The 21223-nt window shown below is 40.8% G+C and overlaps 1 protein-coding gene and 1 long non-coding RNA gene across 2 annotated transcripts; one reads left to right on the top strand and one right to left on the bottom strand.

Moving 5' to 3' along the window:
* Positions 1-1400: 1400 nt before the first annotated feature.
* LOC121814303 lies at positions 1401-5722 on the bottom strand. Its single transcript, XR_006054261.1, has 3 exons — positions 5469-5722; positions 5229-5374; positions 1401-2665 (listed from the first exon to the last, which is right to left on the bottom strand). It is a non-coding gene; the product is annotated as an uncharacterized LOC121814303 (long non-coding RNA).
* Positions 5723-7247: 1525 nt separating this feature from the next.
* Positions 7248-18001, top strand: loxhd1b (lipoxygenase homology PLAT domains 1b). Its single transcript, XM_042219509.1, has 12 exons — positions 7248-7515; positions 7616-7742; positions 9104-9312; positions 9513-9698; positions 9798-9925; positions 10439-10556; positions 13835-14012; positions 14371-14556; positions 16296-16466; positions 16601-16733; positions 16971-17126; positions 17205-18001. Exons 1-12 carry the CDS (start codon positions 7378-7380, stop codon positions 17683-17685), a joined length of 2211 nt encoding a protein of 736 aa, XP_042075443.1. The 5' UTR covers positions 7248-7377; the 3' UTR covers positions 17686-18001.
* Positions 18002-21223: the final 3222 nt, after the last annotated feature.

The following is a 21223-nucleotide window of genomic DNA, read 5'->3' on the forward strand; positions in this document are numbered from 1 at the left end:
CCGGGCTCTCTGTCCTGGTCGTTGTGTCCTTGGGCAAGACACTTTACCCTACTTGCCTACTGGTGTTGGCCAGAGGGGCCGATGGCGCGATATGGCAGCCTCGCTTCTGTCAGTCTGCCCCAGGGCAGCTGTGGCTACAACCGTAGCTTGCCTCCACCAGTGTGTGAATGTGAGAGTGAATGAATAGTGGTATTGTAAAGCGCTTTATAAATCCAATCCATTATAATTATTATTATTTATGACCAATTAAAGCTCCTGAATAAACAGTGTCACCCTCAGTTCTGTAAAGGAATTGTTCTTCTTTTTTAAAAATAAATAAATAAATAAATACTTTTATGTGATACAATGTAAAAAAAAAATACTATATTTTACTCATGAGTGAGTGCCTTAACAGTGAAATAAACTGAATATTTCCTCAACAACCCCACCTCTCTTTCTCTCTGTCCTTTTCTTCCTTCCTTTTTTGCTTTCTTTTACTTTTTCTTGTCACACTTGGTTTGTTTTGTTTATTGCTAGTAGCTTTTTTTTCTTGAGCTATGCCATCACCGGACATGTTGCTTGGGAGACCTGCTCTGTTTTCTCGACCCCTTATTACCATTTTTATTAAACGTGCTGCAGTTGCATGACGACCGGAATAACAACAACAGACATCCCTGCAGAAATCAGAGGATAACAAGCAGGGGATGTGGAAGTAGAAGGAAGCTACAAGGGAAAAGAAACAGGCCCAGAAAACAGACACTGTCATGCCTGTGAGATGGCTGGACCACAGAGAGGCTAACAGCTTTTGTGAGAAATGAGGGGCCCTTCATGTGTGTATTATACTGAGTGTCACAGAAACACATCTTCAAGAATAATTCAAGATCCCGTCACTAACATCAACTGTTTTCAGATGATTCGGGAAGACAGAAATAAATCCAGGAGTGCCAAGTGGAAGGGAGAAGGGAACAAACGAATGGTGCCATCTTTGTCACATTACCATGAAGAAATTTAACTGCAGCTCACATATTCATTTAACTGTTTTCTGTGGAGTATGACCAGCCGTCTTCTCCTTTTTTAACATAATAGGAAAGGTGAAAAAAATGAATTGACTTGCAAATCACTTAGTGTATTTAATTAAAAATGATACACAAGAAAAGCATAAAACTTTTTTACTGAATTTTGAAAGCTATAGTATATGCTTGTTGTGAAGTTTGAATTGTATTTCAAACAATTGCAAATACTTCAGGGATTTTTTTTATCCTCAGTGGATAATATTTTAAAATTTGAATACACAGTATTGGAAATCACTGTATGGACACAGAAGCACTTCTGAAAATTGTTGTCAGTGAACAGCATCCACCAAAGTGGATATTACACTTTGCAACATCTATAAAATATGATCCAGAAACACTGCTGCCTTCTCTAGCCTCAAGCATATTTAATACAGGGAGAAAAAAAACATTCAGTGTTTGAATTTACCGAAATGTTTAATTCTTTTTGGAAAACATGCCCATCACTTCCTCCTCTCTAAAAATGTGAGGAACTGTATGACTTAATATTAGTGTGCATTCTAAAAGCATGAGTAACTTGCACATGGTAGGCACTGTTAAGGCTGAAGAGTACATACAAGTTATGGAGAAACATGTGAATCCCACCAGATGATTCCAAATCATATGCAGCCATACAGATGATGATTTCTCAGGACAATGTCAAACCACATACAGGTACCTCTGTGACGTGAACAACATGACTCAATTGTAAAAACAAAAGTAAAAGAGTCTGTTTGTTGAACTACCCTGCCTACTTTCAAGACTTTGGGAACATTATAATATACATATCAAATTCAACTAAAGTTTTTTTTTAAGTTGTCTTTGACTTATTTTTAGGTAAATATGGGATTTTGCATTTTGTTCTTCTCTACATTTTACACAGCATCGCAGAAACAGGGAGTTTTCATATTACCTTGTTTTTGCTTACATGCTTCTTCTAATAATATATTTGTGATGTGGTCAGATATACTGTAGCAACTCTGGATGGATTGCATTCCATTTTTATATATTTGTGCCTTTTCTGTCTTTCCCTTGTAAAGTTTCAAAGCTTTCATATATTTCAGTACTGTTTCAAACCAACTTCTCTTCTATCAGTTAACACTCTTGTGAGTCCCGATTCATTTCTGCTCTGGTATCACTTTGGACTATCAAATAAAAACAGTTAAATTAAAAGTGATTTGTAAAACATCTAGTTGCTGCATTTTGCAGGAGGATGTTTTCATCGTGACAGCCGTTGATTTGGGCCCTTTGAAGAAGCTACGAATCCGTCATGACAACTCTGAGTCTTACTCCTCTTGGTACCTGGATCGTGTTGAAATAGTGGACACAAAAGAGGATACAACGTAGGTGCCACAAACATACAGCCATGTGGGTTTTGCTTAGTTATTCAGCTGGATTCCAGAAAAATCCTACAGCAAACAACAATTAAAGATTTTGTGTGATTAGGAGAGTAAATTAACAAGATTATATCTTGGAGTGTTGAACAGAGGTGTTTCTTCTGTAGATACTACTTCCCTTGTAACCGCTGGCTTGCAGTTGATGAAGACGACGGGCAGATAGCGAGAGAGCTGGTTCCCGTGGATGAGGCCTTCATGAGGAAGGATGATGATGATGAGGGCACGAGTGGTACTCTGGGCCTGGAGCAGAAATGTAATGAAGCTTCAAAGCTTGTTTACGCCTCAGTGGGATAAGATTAGTGGAAGACCAATATGACAAGTTTCATGTACTTATATGATAAATTTATCCTGCAGCTATGTCTACTACATACACTCTTAAGATAAAAACTGGAGAAAAGAAGTATGCTGGAACTGATTCCAACGTCTTCGCCATCCTCTTTGGTGAAAATGATGACACAGGTGCGATAATTCAGCATCATCCCTGCATTATGGTGGCATCCCTGTTACTGGCTAAATATCAGAATTTTAAAAAAATCTGCATGTCACCCACAGGGATCATCAATCTAAAGGCTTGTAAAAACTACAAGAATAAGTTTGAACAGGGGATGATCAATGAGTTCACTGTGGAGGCCGTGGATCTGGGCGACTTGGTAAAAGTTCGAATCGGGCACGACAACTCAGGTGGGGAAAGAACGTACTGTCCAAAAACAAACAAAGCAGTCATATACATAAGCACTGCACTGTACAAAAAAAATAAACTTTTTTTTTCTGAATCAGGGGGTTCATCTGGTTGGTTCTTGGACTGGATCGACATTGATGCCCCTTCACAGGGTCAGAGGATGCGCTTCCCATGTGGCCGTTGGCTGGATAAAGGGGAGGATGACGGTGCAACTGTGAGGGATCTCTATCCTGCTGACTTACAGACTGAATTCTACACACCATGTGAGTGAACAGCAGTGATATAAGCACTCAAATCCATTAGTAAACGTAGAGTAGGCTTATTGAGAAATCGTCCTCTAAAAGTGCTTTATGCAAAATTTCACTCTGATAAAAGAGCGGAAGCATTAGCAGTAAAATGTATTTTAAAGCAGTCTGCCTGAAGAATGGTGCTTGTCAGACCATTAACTCCAACCTGTAATGAATGTTATAAAGCTGCAGTGGTATCCTGTCTTTTTATTATCGTTCCTCCAATGAAGGCTTGTTTCTGCCCTTGAAAAAAACATTTTCGATTGGCAGAGCTAAGTCGAAATTTCAGGTTATTTTCCAAAAAAAGATTATGACTTACTCACTCAAACTTTAGACAAAATTACTCAGAATTTAAGTTATTTGAGTGCAAATGGTTGTCTGTGTCTGTGTGTTAGACTGGCGACCTGTTCAGGGTGTACCCTGCCTCTCGCCCTATGACAGCTGGGATAGGCTCCAGCCTCCCCTTGATAAAGTTATTTTCTCATTAGTTTGAGTTAATAAATCCAAATTTTGAGATAAAGTTTGAGACAACAGCCCGAAATATTGACTTATAGAGTATAGTTTGTTTTTATCAATATGTATGCAAACTCAACTTACACATTATGATCCATTCATGTCAGTTAGTTTATACAAACAACAAGAAAGTAAATAAATAATATTGCAGTTTATAAAGCGGGCTCAAAGACTGTTATTATTTAATCAATGATGATAATTTAATGCCCTTCAATATAAGGGCATTTTTATAAAGCAGGCTCTAAAAGTTCAACCAATTTCAGGATATTATAGTAGCAATTATCTATAGATATAATTTCTACACATTACTTTGTATTTTCATTCAGTATCTTACCAGTTAGATGTTAACTATTTAGGACAGCAAATGTATTAAAAGATCAAATGATTCCTTTGAGTTTCAACAACAAGTTAACACTAAAACAGAAAAATGTCATCAGTGACAATAAACACATTTTAAGCCAGCAGTTATGGCTATCAGCTAGCACAACTGTGATCACTCTCCACAGATAAATAACCACATATACTGCACGACTTTCTTCCTAAACTTCTTGCTTTTAATTGCTTATCAATGCTTGTAGTAAGAATGATGGACAGTTATTACAGTTGGATAGTTTAGTCTGATATGTTTTCTGTAAGGCATAAAAGCACGTCTGGTGTCATAACTGTAAACGTTAGCTGTGAATACTAATATAGCCTTTCCTAAAAATGCAAATGTTTCTTATATAAAAGACTAGATTATATGCCAGCCTGTCCTCCACCTTCATCCATGACAGCCTGGCATGTTTCCCACCCACACTGTCGTTCAGTGAAGAGCAAAATGGGTAGCTCTGTTTTGAGCAAGGGTCTTACTTCTGAAGCACTAAAACCGAATAACAGACAAGTAATCAAGGTGGGATAGAAACAAAGACTATTATACACGTTTAATTGTGGCCTCTGAAATTCAAAACGCAAGCTTTTGAATATTAAGTTGAAATATACCCACTCCTACATCATCAATATGAGTTAAACATGACAGTGTTTGCTCATCAATAAATGGTGAAACCGCCAAAGCAACAGAGTTTCAGTCTTTGACGCACTGACATTTTTTTTGTAGTGCGTCTAATACATCCACAACAAGATTGTAACACCTTGTTTTCTCTTTTTCATGCAGCTTTTGTGTTTTACAAGTCTTAAAATAGTTGTTTTCTTTGCTGACTCTTGGTTAAAAAGAAGGAAAGGAAATCTGAACACAAGTGGTCAGCTGTACCTGACACCTGATAAACCGAAGTGTAAACGATGATGGGACCAGTGTGTGTACGGCTCAAAAAGGGTTCTTCCACCTTACCTGTCAACAAAAAAGCTTTTCCATTTTTTTCAGTTGTGCCTTATGAGATAAAGATATACACCACCGATGTATTTGGAGCGGGAACAGATGCTGACGTGTTTATAGTCTTGTATGGCCATAAGGGGGTGTGCACTCAGCAGAAGCACCTGTGTGTCAACAAGAGAGAGCGACGCTTGTGCTTTGAAAGGGGAGCTGAAGACATGTTTATTGTGGAGGTAAGCGTAATGTGTGGCTACTCACTGATAGAGCTTTTCAAAAAGTGGCGGCCGGTTTGCAAATGATAAGTTGTCTTTAAACAGCTGGAGGACATTGGTGATGTTATAGAGAAAATCAGGATAGGACATGACAACAGCGGCACCAATCCTGGATGGCATCTTGACAGAGTGGAGATCAGGCGACAGCTCAGGAAAGGAAAGGTAAGCAAAAGCCACATGAGATGACACCTTAATAGCGGCATTATATTGCCAAAACTATTCACTCACTCACCCAAATCATGGCTAAGGTGTTCCAGTTACTTCCATGGCCACAGGTGTGTGTATAAAATCAAGCACCTAGGCATGCACACTGCTTCTACAAACATTTGTGACACAATGGGTGGCTCTCAGGAGCTCTGTGAAGTCAAGCACTACTAAAGATTCCACATTAAACTTTTACTGTTATTATTATTATTAAGTGGAAGCGATTGGAAATGACAGCAGCTCAGCCACAAAGTGGTAGGTCACATAAAATCACAGTGCACATACCGAGGCACATAAGGTTCATAAAAACATGGATGAGCGAGTCTGGTGTGAAAGAATTTGATTGTCCTGTACAGAGTCCTGACAGCACCCTTCTCATCCAACATCACAAACGCTCTTCTGGAAGAGTAGTCAAATATTCTCATAAAAACACTCTTAAACCTTGTGGAAAGCCTTCCCAGAAGAGTTGAAGCTATTATAGCTGCAACATCATGTTCAACCCTATGGATTAAGAATGGGATGTCACTCAAGTTCATATGCCTTTGAACGCAGATGAGTGAATACTTTAGGCAATGCACTGTAAATGCATCATTAAGAGATTTCATGTCTGTGGCCTCATTAAATTATTAACAAATTAATAATTTAACATCTTCTGGCTCACACAGTTCATTGAGTCTCAGCTAGAGAAACATAGCTGGTGCCAGACTGAAGAGTTGTGTGTGTTTAATGGCAGGGTTCTGAGACGACTATATTCCCTTGCGAGCGCTGGCTAGCTAAGTCTGAAGATGATGGTGAGACGGTGAGGGAGCTTGTCCCCTCAGACATCATCACACAGAAACTCCTCAGGGATGGGACACTGAAAACGACTGAAACTGAGGTGGAAGATGCTTTGGAAAGTAGGTTGAAAGTTATGTCACCAGTGGAATGTAACTACACTTGCTTTCAAGTGCTCTGTCTAAGGAAACATTAGAGGTGCTTATTTGTATTTCAGCTGTTGCATGGTGAAGATGTTGAACTAGCATGGAGCAATATAAGCCTTGGTAGATTTTGCTTTTCAGCATCCTAATATGCTCTTCTAGCATGCACTTTTTCAAAGCTGAACTCAGTTTTGAAAGGGTTAGTGGGGAGAACGGTTTAAAGTCCAATTTTGAGACATTCTTCTTCTTTCAGCTGCTCTCTTTAGGGGTTACCACAGCCGATCTCGCACTATCCAAAGCATCCTCTTCTGTCACACCAACCCTCTGCATGTTGTACAAATTTTTTGAGACATTTTGCTGTATAAATAGACACGCTGTGAGACTGGAAACAACACAGTTGGGAAAAAAAATCTATTAGCAAACAAGGTCTGCATTTACCGACTTCAAAAATTTTCCTCCCTCACAGCTCACACATACACGGTATCTGTGCGGACAGGCGATATGTACGGAGCAGGGACCGATGCCAACGTTTTCCTCACCATTTATGGAGATTTGGGAGACACAGGAGAGCGGAAACTCGCCAAATCTGAGAATAACAAGAACAAGTTTGAGAGAGGAGAGGTATTAGAGGAGAAGTGCGAATCGTTATGTGATGTTGCACAAAAATAAATCTAAATCTGTTCAATTCCTTTTGCCTTTTAGGTGGATAAGTTCAATATTGAGGCCGTGGATTTGGGGCAGGTGTTTAAGATTCGTGTTCGTCATAACAACTCTATGATTGGGGCTGATTGGTACCTGGACCAGGTGGAGGTGCTGGATGTGGAAACAGAAGAGGTATACATGTTCCTGTGTGAGCGCTGGCTATCAACGAAGAAAGAGGACAAACGAATAGACAGGACCTTCTACGTCAAGGTTGTGTTTAAAGACAGTGTTTTATTATTTTCTTCTTTGTATGTCAGAGTTATTCCAGAAAAGAAAATTGATAGCTGTGTTTATTTTGTGCCTGTTTCAGGGGTATGAGGGTGAAAGAAGCTCTGATCCATATTCCAAAATGATTGCTCAGGCCAAACTGGGACTGGACAAGAATGCCAACAAGAAGAAAAAGAAGAAAAAGGCAGTAGTGGTTGAAGAGGGTCCAAGTAAGGTCTATTCATTGTGTCTCTTTGTGAAATGACGTTTCTGGAAGTGGACACAAATATCAGGAAAAAATACTGAAATTCAACATGATAAATAACCACAATATCAACAGGAAGAATCAATGCAAACTTATAGAAATTTGATAAATATAGGTAATATCAATCAGGTCATAGTTCACCCTAATATTTACACCAAATTAACCAACATTAAAGAAATTTGTGCTTGGTGGCTTTCATTTTAAAGTGTTTAACTTACCAAAGTTACACCTTGTGCCTGAACTCACTCACCACAGCACTCCTAAAACTGAGACTTTTGGAAGTCCTGCCAATGCAGTTCTGACTTTTTTTAGTGTGGAAAGGAAAGCAGAGACATTCACAAAATTGTAGTACGCAGACCTACAATTGCTTCAAAAAATGAGAAAAAAAGACAAAAAAGACAGCTTGGCTCAGACACCTTTTGTAACCTCATCCTCTATAATCCTCTTTGTAACTCTCTACCAGGGATGCTAAATGAACTGGTACTTATGTAGTGCTTTTCTAGTCTAAGTGAGCACTCAAAGCAATTGATTATTACAACCCACATTCACACACACATTTGAGCTATATTTTCTGCCTCTAAGGACTTTCAAACACACACACACGCACACACTTTTTGAAGGATGCACGGGGAGGCGGATTTGAGGGTCAGTATCTTGCCCAAGGACACTTCAACGTGCAGAATGAAGGAGGAGGAGGGATTGAACAACTGACCTTCTGATTAGTAGTGGAACTGCTCTACCTCAGGCAAAATAAATCTCTGATCTGAAACGTTGCTGTTTCTGTTCTTCTGTATGATACAAGACATAAAACAAGCATCCCTCTGCTCTCTTTCTTTGGCTGCACATGATAGTATGTGTGTGGTAAAGCACTAGAATAACACTGATGTAGCCTTAATAAAAAAAAAAAGCATCTACAAACACCTTAAAGGCTCATTAATTAACACAACATGTTTCGTCTAAGAAGAACAGCTGTATGCTTTTACAGTGTATAGTGATGAAGGATTATTTCTTGACTATAAGTCTTCGTGCTATGCTAAGGTAAATGGCTGCTGGCTACAGTTTTAAAAGAGTGCTAACAATCTTCCACCTTAATCTGACTTTCTGTAAGAATACACCTTTCCCAAAATGTCAAACTACTCCTTTAAGATAAACTTTAATATTGTCTCCATCCATATTTGAAAAAGATCAAAAGGTCACACTCAGCCTGGAGCTAGATGATAGTACTAATATTAAAGAAGTAGGAATGGTCTCTGAAGTGGCTGAGACATCAGACTGAATTTTATATGTGGAAAAAAAATCTCAAAGCAGTTTTTCTCTCTCACCCAGTCATCCCTTATCACTTCACCCTGTCCACGGCGATCGAACAAGATGCCAGCACCACAGCGAGGGTTTATGTCATCATCATTGGTCCCAATGACGTCGAGACAGACCGGCTGTGGCTGGACCTGCCAGAGGGAAAGAAATCCTTCACAGCTGGCTCCATGGAGCACTTTGTGTGCTATGGAACTGACGTGGGAGAGATCAAGAGGGTGGAAGTGAGAATCTGGGACTCTTTCTGTAGCTAAATCTGTGAAACTGTCTCCTCTCTGCTGTCTCTTCAGATGCACTGCTGTTAAAATTTTAATAAAACCATTCTAGCTCAGCAATAATTAATTCTAGATGTGCCTAGATCAAACAAAAATCAAGTGATATACCAATTCCCTCTCCATCTCCTCTCCCTTCTCTTCCCTCTCAGCTTGGCCATAATGGTGTCACACCAGAGAGCTGCTGGTTGGTGGATGAGCTGTCGGTTGCCGTGCCAACCAAAGGTATCAAGTACATCTTTCCATGTAAGTGCTGGCTGGCTAAAGACAGGGGAGATGGTCTGACTGCCAGACTGTTCAATGTGCTGGACTCCAGCACGATCAACATTATCCGCAAAGTGAGTCACCGCACCTAAAATATGAAGTGTTGGAAAACATTCAGTTAATGTGTTACATAAAAACTGTATCTGTATCTCTGTGTACTGTATTTTTTTTAGGTTGTTTATTCAGTCACGGTTGCCACAGGTGACATTCAGTATGCAGGAACTGATACCAACATTTTCCTGACTGTGTTCGGAGCCAATGGGAGCACAGAGGAAATGCTTCTGCCCAAAAATGAGGATAGGTCAGTTCACGGTGATTACTTATCAGTAAAGAAACAGTTGATACTTTCAGTGCAAATACTGGAAATGTGGGATGCCTGAGTTTAAACAAACAAAATGAGCTCATCAGCACCTTTAAAGTTCAATAATATATGTGTTGCATCTCATTAATGTGACCTAATTATAAAGAAATGTCACTTATTGTGTGGTATTTTGGATCAAAGCAGTGATTTCCTTTATTGGCACTAAGATCGTAATAACAAAGAGTCTGCCATATAAATGCCATAAGCACCACATGTTTCTGAATAAACACAGTGTTTTATGTTAATCTGTGCTGTTGCCTATGGACAAAATTGGACAGGCTGTTTCACTGTTTATGCCATTTAACCTAAGATAATCTAACCAGCCGCTGTGTACAGCTACAAAGGCATGAAAGTTAAAATGCAATTAAATGTATCTTCAGAAAGGTTAAACTATTTAATTAGCACAGTCATGTCTTTAAATGCAGCTTAATCCATATATATTGGTTCATTCAGGTTTGAAAGAGGGCAAGAAGACACATTTACCTTGGAGATAGATGACATCGCTCCTTTGAAGAAGATCAGAATTCGAATAGATGGCACCGGAAGCCGCCCAGACTGGTTTCTTGACAGGGTAATGCAAAGAGAGTCTGATGCAACACGTCTGGTATTAGAATACAAAATGTTAAGAAAGAAGGAATGATAAGAAATAATTTGCAATTACCGGAAAGCAGATGCACATTTTGAGGTAGCACAAAACTTTCACATCAGTTTATCATAAATATTACATGTTACACTCATGTGCTACTTTATAAGGTACAGCTTGCTAGATCCCCTTTTACATTCAGAACTGGCTTAATTCTTCATGGCATAGGTTCAACAAGGTGGTGTATACATTCCTCTGAGATTTTACCCCTTACTGACACGATACCGTCAAACACTTGCTGCAGATTTGTTGGCCCCACAACCATGATACAAATCCCCCGTTGAGCCAAATCCCAAAGGTGCTCTGCTTGATTGAGATCTGGTGACTGTAGAGGCCGTTTGAGAACAGTGAGCTCATTTTCATATTCAAGCAATCAGTTTGAGATTACTTGAGCTTTGTGATATGGTGTGTCATCCTTTTGAAAGCAACCATCAGAAGATGGGTACACCGTGGCCATAAAGGGATGGAAATGATCAGCATCAATTCTCAGGTAGGCTGTGGCATTTCAATAATGCTCAGTTGGTACTAAGGGGCCCAAAGCATGCCAAGAAAATATCCCCCACATCATTAAACCACCACTAGCAGCCTGAACTGTTGATGCAAGCAGGATGGATCCATGTTTTCATGTTGTTTGCAACAAATTCAGACACTACTATCTGAATGTTGCAGCAGAAATCAAGAACTCATCAGACCAGACAACATTTTTCCAATCTTCTGTTCTGTTGATCCCATGTGTATTGTAGCCTCAGGTTCCTGCTCTTAGCAAACAGGGGTGGCACTCAGTGTGATCTGCTGCAGCATTTGATATTTTGTGCTTTCAGAGATGTTTTTCTGCATACCTTGGTTGCAAGGTGTGGTTTTTTTGAGTCACTGTTGGCTCCCTATCAGCTCAATGCAGTCTTTCTCTGGCATCAAAAGGCATTTTCACTGCACAGAGAACAATCAGATCACTGGATATTTTATCTTTTTCTGTCCCTCCTCTATAAACTAGTGATGTGCAGATCGATCCTGAAATATCGATTCCTCCGATACCAATCATTTATGTTCTAGAATCGATTCTCACATTAAAATATCGATATTTTAGTAGTTTAGAGTAAATTTGTAATTTATCATTAACAGCAACACAGTGGAAAGAAACTATGACATTCGGATTGTCTACATTCAAAGGCACTACTTCCTCTTCCGCCTTTCATAGTCATGTGCTAAATACGGCTGTATAAATGTCTGGCAGCCGCTGGCGTGTGCACTCACAACAATGGCTGAGCGTAATTGGAGTAATTTGCGGACGTTACATCCACAAACAGCCAAGACGTGATTTGCGATACATGTGGCAAAAAGTGAGGTGTTGCGGCCATACTTGCCAACATTGAGACCTCAGAATTAGGGAGACATTCAAAAAGGCTGTTGGGGGGTTGATAAATAAATTTTACAGTGTTTATTTATCGGATAAAATACGTTAAATGTCACCGTTATTATTGGCCGGCCCGAAAACAGCGGTGGTGTCCAAATTCAGAGGCTGCTTCCACCTGAGACTCTGCTCCTTGCTATCTAAAATATAACAGGGCGCTGACTTAAACTCTCGACCGTCTCACACTTCTGTTTAAACAGTTTTCTGTTTGACGTTTATTCAGCTGTGTGAAAACCCTGGAGGAACCCTCTCGAGGGATTAATAAAGTTAAATTTAATTTAATCTAAACTAATAACTTTATTCTCAGCCAAACCGATTTACTCGCGAACAAATAAAACACTGAAAAAGCCAAACAATAACATTTTTAAGTTATCAAAGTGACTTATATATCATGTTTAACGACCGCAGGGGTTTGAAAACGATGTGTTGATCGGCTCAGATATTTGAAGTTTACACAGCTACATTCTCACCTGAAAATATGTTAAAAGTTTTTTTGCGACCCAGAAAGAGAAATAAGAGTAATATTAAAACTAAGTATCTGGAAACTGGAATTGGCTGGGCCCTATGAATTCTGCGAGATGGTTTTTCAATTTTGTTGTCCGGGTGCAAAATCGGGAGAAATTTGGGAGAATGGTGGCTCCGGGGCACTGAAATTCAGGATTCTCCTGGAAACATCGGGAGGGTTGGCATGTATGGTTGTGGCAACATCACTAACCTTGTCAAACACCTCAGAGTAAATCATATCACAGAATATGACGAGTGTATGTTGAAGCGAACTGAAGAGGAGGAGAGGGACAGGTGCTGCTAGGGCGAGACAGACGTCTCTCACGGAGTCCTTTAGTGATGCAGGCAGGCAAGGTGTTCAAATAGTGCACAACTTCAGTTTTTCTATTTCTATATGATGAGCTCTGCATTATTAAGTGATAAGAACAAGAAATCTGATGTCCTGTAATCATTATGATGCTATAACTTGAGATCAAACTATTGGTATCGGATCAGTATCGTCGATACCACCCTGAATATTAATTGATATCGGATCGGAAAGGAAATCAGTGGTATCGCACATCACTACTATAAACCCTAAAGATGGTTATGTGGGAAAATCAACAGTTTCTGAAATACTCAGACCAGCCCATCTGGCACCAACAACCATGCCACGGTCAGTTACTTAAATAACTTTTCTTCCACATTCTGATGTTCAGTTTTAACTTTAGGAGGTCATCTGGACTATGTCTACACACTTAAAGGCATTGAGCTGCAGCTGTCTGACTTACTAATTAAATATTTGCATTATTAACCGGTTGAACAGATGTACCTAATGAAGTAAGTAATGATTGTACAGTATTTGTGAAATTATATAAATGTTCCTATTCAGGTAATGAAATGAGGTGGAACACTGAACAGTTTTCACAAGTTAGTAAATTTCACTTGCGTGTTTGGTATATCATTGCAGTGGATGGCGCTGTCTCTAAGCTGTAATTAAAACAATAACTCTTGTGATTTTTAAATCACAATCTTTTAATTTGCTAATTTAATAATGAAGCAATTTCTTTTTTCAGCCTTCGCAAATACCGTTGATTAATCAGATTCTTTTCCAGTGGAAACAGATGAATGCTAGGTTAACTTTAGTGTATTTGTGGATTGTTTAACATTTTTCAAGCCACAAATATACATTAATGCATTTATTCCAAAATCACAGTCAATTTCCTCCTCCTCTGCTGCAGCTAAATAGTAGATTTCACATGTGGACATTTGTTTAATGCGAATTGTGAGGTCATCGTCTGATTTAAAATGTTAGATCCTGATGAGAAACCTGACCACAGAGGAAGAGTACCTGTTCACCTACGAGAACTGGCTGTCCAAGACCAAAGGGCCCAAGAGGACAAAGGTGTGTGAGCTGGCGGCTATGGTGGATGACGAGGAGATGGTAGAAAAAACAACTTACATCATCCAAATCCAGACTAGTGACGTTGCAGGTGGGTCACAGAATGTTTCCACATATATTTAGAAAGTTGACCAGGTTAAAGAAACTGTATCAGTCAATTTTAACTTAATTTGTCTGCTTGGAATAAAGTTTAAAAAAATAAAAAAATAAATATAAATATTCAAAGTTGGGGGTTTTTTTCTAATCATCCCAGAGCCCTCTTTAACTGCACAAATTTCTTCCCCAAATTTTACATTTGTTGAACTTCTATGACTATTTTACATATTTTTTAAGTGTTAAATAAGACACTGAGTGCTTAACTTTAACAAGCATGTTTACAACTACTAATAGAAATTCTCATAAGTTAAAGTTTATTGGAATTCTGTTCTCTGATCTTTGCAATATTCTAGGTGCTGGCACTGATGCCAACGTATTTCTGATTGTGTTTGGGGAGTATGGAGACACAGGGACGCTGCCTCTGAAAGAGAGCACCAACAGAAACAAGTTTGAGCGAAAAATGAAGGACGTGTTCAGATTTCCTGACATGCTCAGTCTGGGCGAACTGTCAAAAGTCAGAGTGTGGCATGACAACAAAGGTAAGGAGACAAGGAGAACTACGGTCATAAGTAAGGACATAAGAAAGGAAGGAAAGTTTTAGCAGTTTGGAGTAATCTGTGACGGCCTCAGAGGTTTTCTAAGAGAATACTGGGAGCAACAACACCATGAAGTCCAAAGAACACACCAGACAGGTCAGGGATAAAGTTACTGAGAAATTTAAAGCAGGCTTAGGCTACAAAAAGATTTCCCAAGCCTTGAACATCCACGGAGCACTGTTCAAGCCATCATTCAGAAATGGAAGGAGTATGGCACAACTGTAAACCTACCAAGACAAGGCCGTCCACCTAAACTCACAGGCCGAACAAGGAGAGCGCTGATCAGAAATGCAGCCAAGAGGCCCATGGTGACTCTGGACGAGCTGCAGAGATCTACAGCTCAGGTGGGGGAATCTGTCCATAGGACAACTATTAGTCGTGCACTGCACAAAGTTGGCCTTTATGGAAGAGTGGCAAGAAGAAAGCCATTGTTAACAGAAAACCATAAGAAGTCCGTTTGCAGTTTGCCACAAGCCATGTGGGGGACACAGCAAACATGTGGAAGAAGGTGCTCTGGTCAGATGAGACCAAAATGGAACTTTTTGGCCAAAATGCAAAACGCTATGTGTGGCGGAAAACTAACACTGCACATCACTCTGAACACACCATCCCCACTGTCAAATATGGTGGTGGCAGCATCATGCTCTGGGGGTGCTTCTCTTCAGCAGGGACAGGGAAGCTGGTCAGAGTTGATGGGAAGATGGATGGAGCCAAATACAGGACAATCTTGGAAGAAAACCTCTTGGAGTCTGCAAAAGACTTGAGACTGGGGCGGAGGTTCACCTTCCAGCAGGACAACGACCCTAAACATAAAGCCAGGGCAACAATGGAGTGGTTTAAAACAAAACATATCCATGTGTTAGAATGGCCCAGTCAAAGTCCAGATCTAAATCCAATCAGAATCTGTGGCAAGATCTGAAAACTGCTGTTCACAAACGCTGTCCATCTAATCTGACTGAGCTGGAGCTGTTTTGGAAGAATCTCTACATGTGCAAAGCTGGTAGAGACATACCCTAAAAGACTGGCAGCTGTAATTGCAGCAAAAGGTGGTTCTACAAAGTATTGACTCAGGGGGCTGAATAATTACGCACACCCCACTTTGCAGTTATTTATTTGTAAAAAATGTTTGGAATCATGTATGATTTTCGTTCCACTTCTCACGTGTGCACCACTTTGTGTTGGTCTTTCACGTGGAATTCCAATAAAATTGATTCATGTTTGTGGCTGTAATGTGACAAAATGTGGGAAAGTTCAAGGGGGCCGAATACTTTTGCAAGCCACTGTATATCAACCCAATTGAAATGCCACAGCAGGGCCTTAAAAGAGCTGTGTATAAGCAATGAATTGAAGCAAAGTACTTTTTTTTATTTTCAACTTTTTGACTAAAAAAGCTGACAAAATGTCTTACAAGGATACTTGGAAGATGGAATAACAGAATCTTGCTTAGATACTGCAAGAGTGGATGTACAGCACAGTGTTAATGTTAGCTTGTTTACTTCAAATCTATTTTATTTATAAAGTACCTGTTCACAATAGTAGTCATCTCAAGAAACTTTATACTATATATACTTTACCTTTTTTTGTTAAACAATGGAACAGGAAAATTTAGATCAGTGGTTGAGATAACATTTGTGTACAGATGGAATAAATTCACCATTGACTGTTGCTCTTACTGTAAACAGGCCCTGCTCCTGGATGGCACCTGGAGTACCTTGACGTGAAAGATGAGGCCCTGGACAACACCTTCAGGTTCCCCTGTGACCGCTGGTTGGCAAAAAACGAAGATGACGGGCAGATTATGAGGGAACTGGCTTGTGCCAACAATGATTTTGTAGACCTCAGTGACAAAACAAGTTAGTAATCCTGAGAGTCTGTAGGCATAATCATGGGTTGTGTAATTATCTGAGATGAATCACTTGCAGTAAATTACAACCATTTGTCACTTGTAAAATAATGCAGCAATTTGTGTCTCTGTGCATGGCCACAGAATATGAAATTGCCACAACAACTGCTAACGCAGATGACGCCTCCACAACGGAAAATGTCTGGATCCTGCTGGAAGGAAGGAAAGCCCGTTCCAAGGAGTTTGTTCTGGAGAATAAGAAAAAGAAGTTCTTAAGGTAGGTCTTCAGAGAGTCCAGGGTTCACGACTCATGGTAAAACCCTCTAATGTGGTCTTACATAATCGCCCTCTTTTACACATTTTTTTCTACCCCCTTTTATCTTGTAGCTTCATTTTCTCTTTACTCTCAGGAGAGATAATCCCATGAGGTGAAACAGAACCTCTCAGGCAGACCACAAAATTTAACAGTTTAAAATCAAAACCCTACACAAACTTCTCTTGCACCCTTCCACAGCGGTGCCACTGACACGTTTGAGTTCTCGTCAAAGCACGTGGGGGAAATCGCTAGCATCTGCGTTGGCCACATCACAAAAGACGGCAAGAAGGTGAAGAATGAGGCTTTCTGGCATGTTATGGAGGTGGTGGTGACAGAAAAGGAGCTGGGAAACAAGTGAGTAGACTCTCAAACAACATGCATTATGTTATATAAAACTGATGGTGCTGAATCAATGCATCCTCTTGTGGTTAGGTATTTCTTCCACTGTGATGCACAAATTCCCCTGGCAGCCAAAAAAGACCAGTTCCAGACATTCGAGTGCTATAAATCCATCGAGAGCTTTGCAAGCAAAGTCCGCAACCTGGTCCCTGTCAAGTATGAAATCATCGTCATCACCGGGGACGTCAAAGCGGCCGGCACAGACGCAAATGTTTTTATCACCATGTATGGCGTCAATGGTGACTCAGGCAAGCGTCACCTACGGCAGAAGTTTCGCAACCTTTTCGAGCGAGGGCGGACAGACCGCTTCGTTCTGGAGATGCTGGACCTTGGGGAATTGCTGAGGGTCAAAGTGGAGCACGACGGCACTAGCCCCAACAGTGGGTGGTATTTAGAGTGTATTGAGGTGACCAACACAGCCAATTCAGTCACAACAATCTTCCACTGTGGAAAGTGGTTGCACACTGCTAAAGCTGATGGACAAATTCAGCGAGTGCTATATCCCAGATATTAGAATAATGCTAGAAAGAAAGAGTGGGTGAGCATTTGCTTTTTCCTATTTGACTCATTTGTTTTGTTGGGGGGTTTTACCAATTGTAAGAGAAACATTGCACGGAAAAGTTAGAGTTAATCCATCTGAATATAAATGCATTTCAACTTTTTCAGGATAAAGCCAGTTTTTTGTTTTTATTTGTTTTGTTTTTTTTTAAGTTTGTGCCAACTGTTTAGGCTGTCACTCTTCAGAAAAAGCCATTTGCTTCCATCTCGCACAAATAAACAGAACTGAATATTACCCAGCTCACCACAACAAATATTTACCTTCATTTTACTTTTCCTCACGTCTCACTGAAAGGTTTCATACCAATGCCAATCACTTGAGGGATAAAGGCAAAGCTGGAAAACAGTTCAGCAAAAATAAATTCATTTGCTTAAGCATAATATATGGGCATTGCACTCCAACAGGGGTTAAAATATTCATTATGCATAAATTTAAAAACCCTTTTGTAGAATGATGGGTAGTATTACACAGGGATCAGGGAAGGCGAATAGCCAATCGTAGCAGCAAAAACAAAGACAACTCAAAAAAAAAAATGCGGAATGCTGTTTAACATGTAAATAAAAAAACGAATGCAATCATTTCCAAATCTCATGAACCCATATTTCATTCACAACAGAACATAGAGAATATATCAGATGTTTCGACCAAGACATTTTACTTCACGACCATCTGCGCCCCCAGTCTATGGATCACCTGTAACTTAAAAGGCTGTAAGGTCAGACACCAACAGGTGATTCGGGCGTTGGCATCCTGCATGTGATGGAGCCACTGTAGCGGAGCGTGATCCGAACAGAGGATGAAAGGGCAGCTCAGGAGGTAAAAATGAAGAGAGTCAACCACCCAGCCGATTACCAAGCACTCCTTTTCAACTGTGCTGTAGCAAGCATGCAATGGCTGCTGTTTTTTACACCTGAGGGCGCACCGGCCCGCCTCCCAAGTGGTACCCCAAATACTGTACCTCCCTCCGTCCAACCGTATACTTCTTCTGGCCTTGAGCCACATCTGCCTCAGGGACTCCAGGACCGTGGCCACCCACTGCACATGCTCCGCCCAGGTGTCACTGTGGATGATGCCAGCCACAGTGACATCCGGGTAGGCGGCAGCATATGCAGCCTGCGGATGCAGCACCCATTCCATGAGGAGTTGGAAAATGGCTGGAGCTCCAAAGAAGGAAGTGTGACAAATTGGGACAACCCGTAAGGAGTACACAAGGATGCTTTTTCCTGGGAATCTGCCAGTAGCCCTTGGTTAAATCCAGAGTTGTGAAAAACTGAGCAATGCCTAACCAGTTCAGGAACTCGTCAACCCGGGACATGGGGTAGGCATCAAACTGTGACACCTCATTCACCTTGCGGTAGTCAATGCAGAACTGTATAGACCTATCTTTCTTCACCACAAGGACCACGGGGCTATCCCACCCACTGTGTGACTATTCTATTAGTGGAGATATCATCTGAATTTCAGGAGCAGGACCACTCTTCCTTCACGCCTCAGGCTATAAAAGCCCCCCTTCTCCAATACCTGCTGTTCTCATTTTCATGCCCCACCCCCTTTTTCCCTCTCTTCTCGTCTCTTCCTTTCCTTCATTCAGTTCTCGTTAATACATGGGGAGCTGCCCAGCTCGGGAGCCCTCGCCAGTCCCCTTCGAGGCCTTCCCCAAACCGCAGCACCAGTTCACACTTCCTCATCCCTCATCGCCCATCATTACCGAGGATGTGGTCCCAGCTAGTGAACTCCAAGCTTTAGCATTTCAGCCATTTCCCTCTGAACAATTAGCCTTTTATGTTCAGGAAACCTGCAGGGCCATGAACGCACCATCACGCCTGGGCATATTTCAAAATGGTGCTCTATGAGATTGGTATGGCTGGGCAGGAGGGAGAACACATCTGCAAAATGCTGTTGCAATGCAGCAACAGCTGCTCTCTGGGCCTGTGTGAGATGGTTATCACAATGAATGGAGGATGGAATGGTGGAATTTGGCATCTCTGGTCCTAACTCATCTGTCTCCTTCACCAGAGTCACCAGAGAAGCAGTCTGAAGGTGGTGGATGCTGGTCCAAACAGACCAGTCAGTCAGTATCTCTTTCGGGATGCCAAATCAGGAGACGACCTGAAACAGCGCCTGCGCTGCACTCTTAGAAATGGTGCACAGTGGCACTGCTTCGGGATATCGCGTTGCATAATCCACCAGAACTAATACACAGTGATGCTTCATTACATCACAGATCAAATTTTGTTGACCGTTAAGTATGGACAAGATACACTAAACGTGACACGTGAAACAAAGACAAAAGGAGAACATATAACATTTGTAGGGGGATGATGAAATAAACATAATATAAACCAAATTCAAAAGAATGTATTCATAATTTATAATAAATATTACAAAACTTTTTTTAACATACAGATTCCATGTTTGTGCAGTCTTGTTTGGATTGGCCCACCTGTTGAGGAGTAGTAGGAGTAGGAGTAGTAGGAGTAGTAGGGGCGACCGTGGCGCTGGGGGTTGGGAAGCGCATCTGTAACCGGAAGGTCACCGGTTCTCTCTGGGCTCTCTGTCCTGGTCGTTGTGTCCTTGGGCAAGACACTTCACCTACCGCCTACTGGTGTTGGCCAGAGGGGCAGATGGTGTGATATGGCAGCCTCGCTTCTGTCAGTCTGCCCCAGGGCAGCTGTGGCTACAACTGTAGCTTGCCTCCACCAGTGTGTGAATGTGAGAGTGAATGAATAATGGAATTGCAAAGCGCTTTGGGTGCCTTGAAAAGCGCTAAATGCAATCCATTATTATTATTAGATAAAGACCTACACATACACATAATCACACGCATAATGTGATCATTAGAGTAACATTTTACAGTGTCCCAGTTATTTCTTTATATGTTGATTGTTATTTTTAAATAAGTGTATCACCACATGGACATTATCTATGATTTTCAGATTTCAGGCAATCTTGGATTGCATAGGAAATACAAAAAACAGAACTTCATTGTCATAAGTAGCTCATCTGGCTTACTGTGACTATTGTCTATAACAATTTACAAGGTATTGTAATCCATGAAATACAGAAAGAATGTGATATAGTAGGCTTCCTTGTCATTGTGGCTATATTGCACAAACTAATCAGGATGAAAATCCAGTGAGAACAATAAATGTGACCTCGAGCTTGACCGTGAGCACAATATGGATGAAAACCCACTAGGTGATCAAATCTGACCAATACTCCAGGAGGATTAGTGAATCTTGTCAGCTGTGGATGGACAGATGACGGACACCTAGCCAAGGCATGACTTTATCGGTCATGCTTGTCTTATTAGTGAAGGTACTTTAACAAGTGGGCAATATATTTGTCAACTAAAAAAAAACCTCCACTTTAATATCGTCCTGATTTTTCTATTTCTTTTAGCTGCTCCCTTTGGGGGTCGCCATAGCAGCTCGTCTGCCTCCATCTCACCCTATCCCTAGCATCCTCCTTTGTCAAGCCAGACCTCGGCATG

Source organism: Haplochromis burtoni, unplaced genomic scaffold (genome assembly GCF_018398535.1).
Source record: "Haplochromis burtoni strain Fernald_Lab_line unplaced genomic scaffold, NCSU_Asbu1 Contig_34, whole genome shotgun sequence".
Lineage (NCBI taxonomy): Eukaryota > Metazoa > Chordata > Actinopteri > Cichliformes > Cichlidae > Haplochromis > Haplochromis burtoni.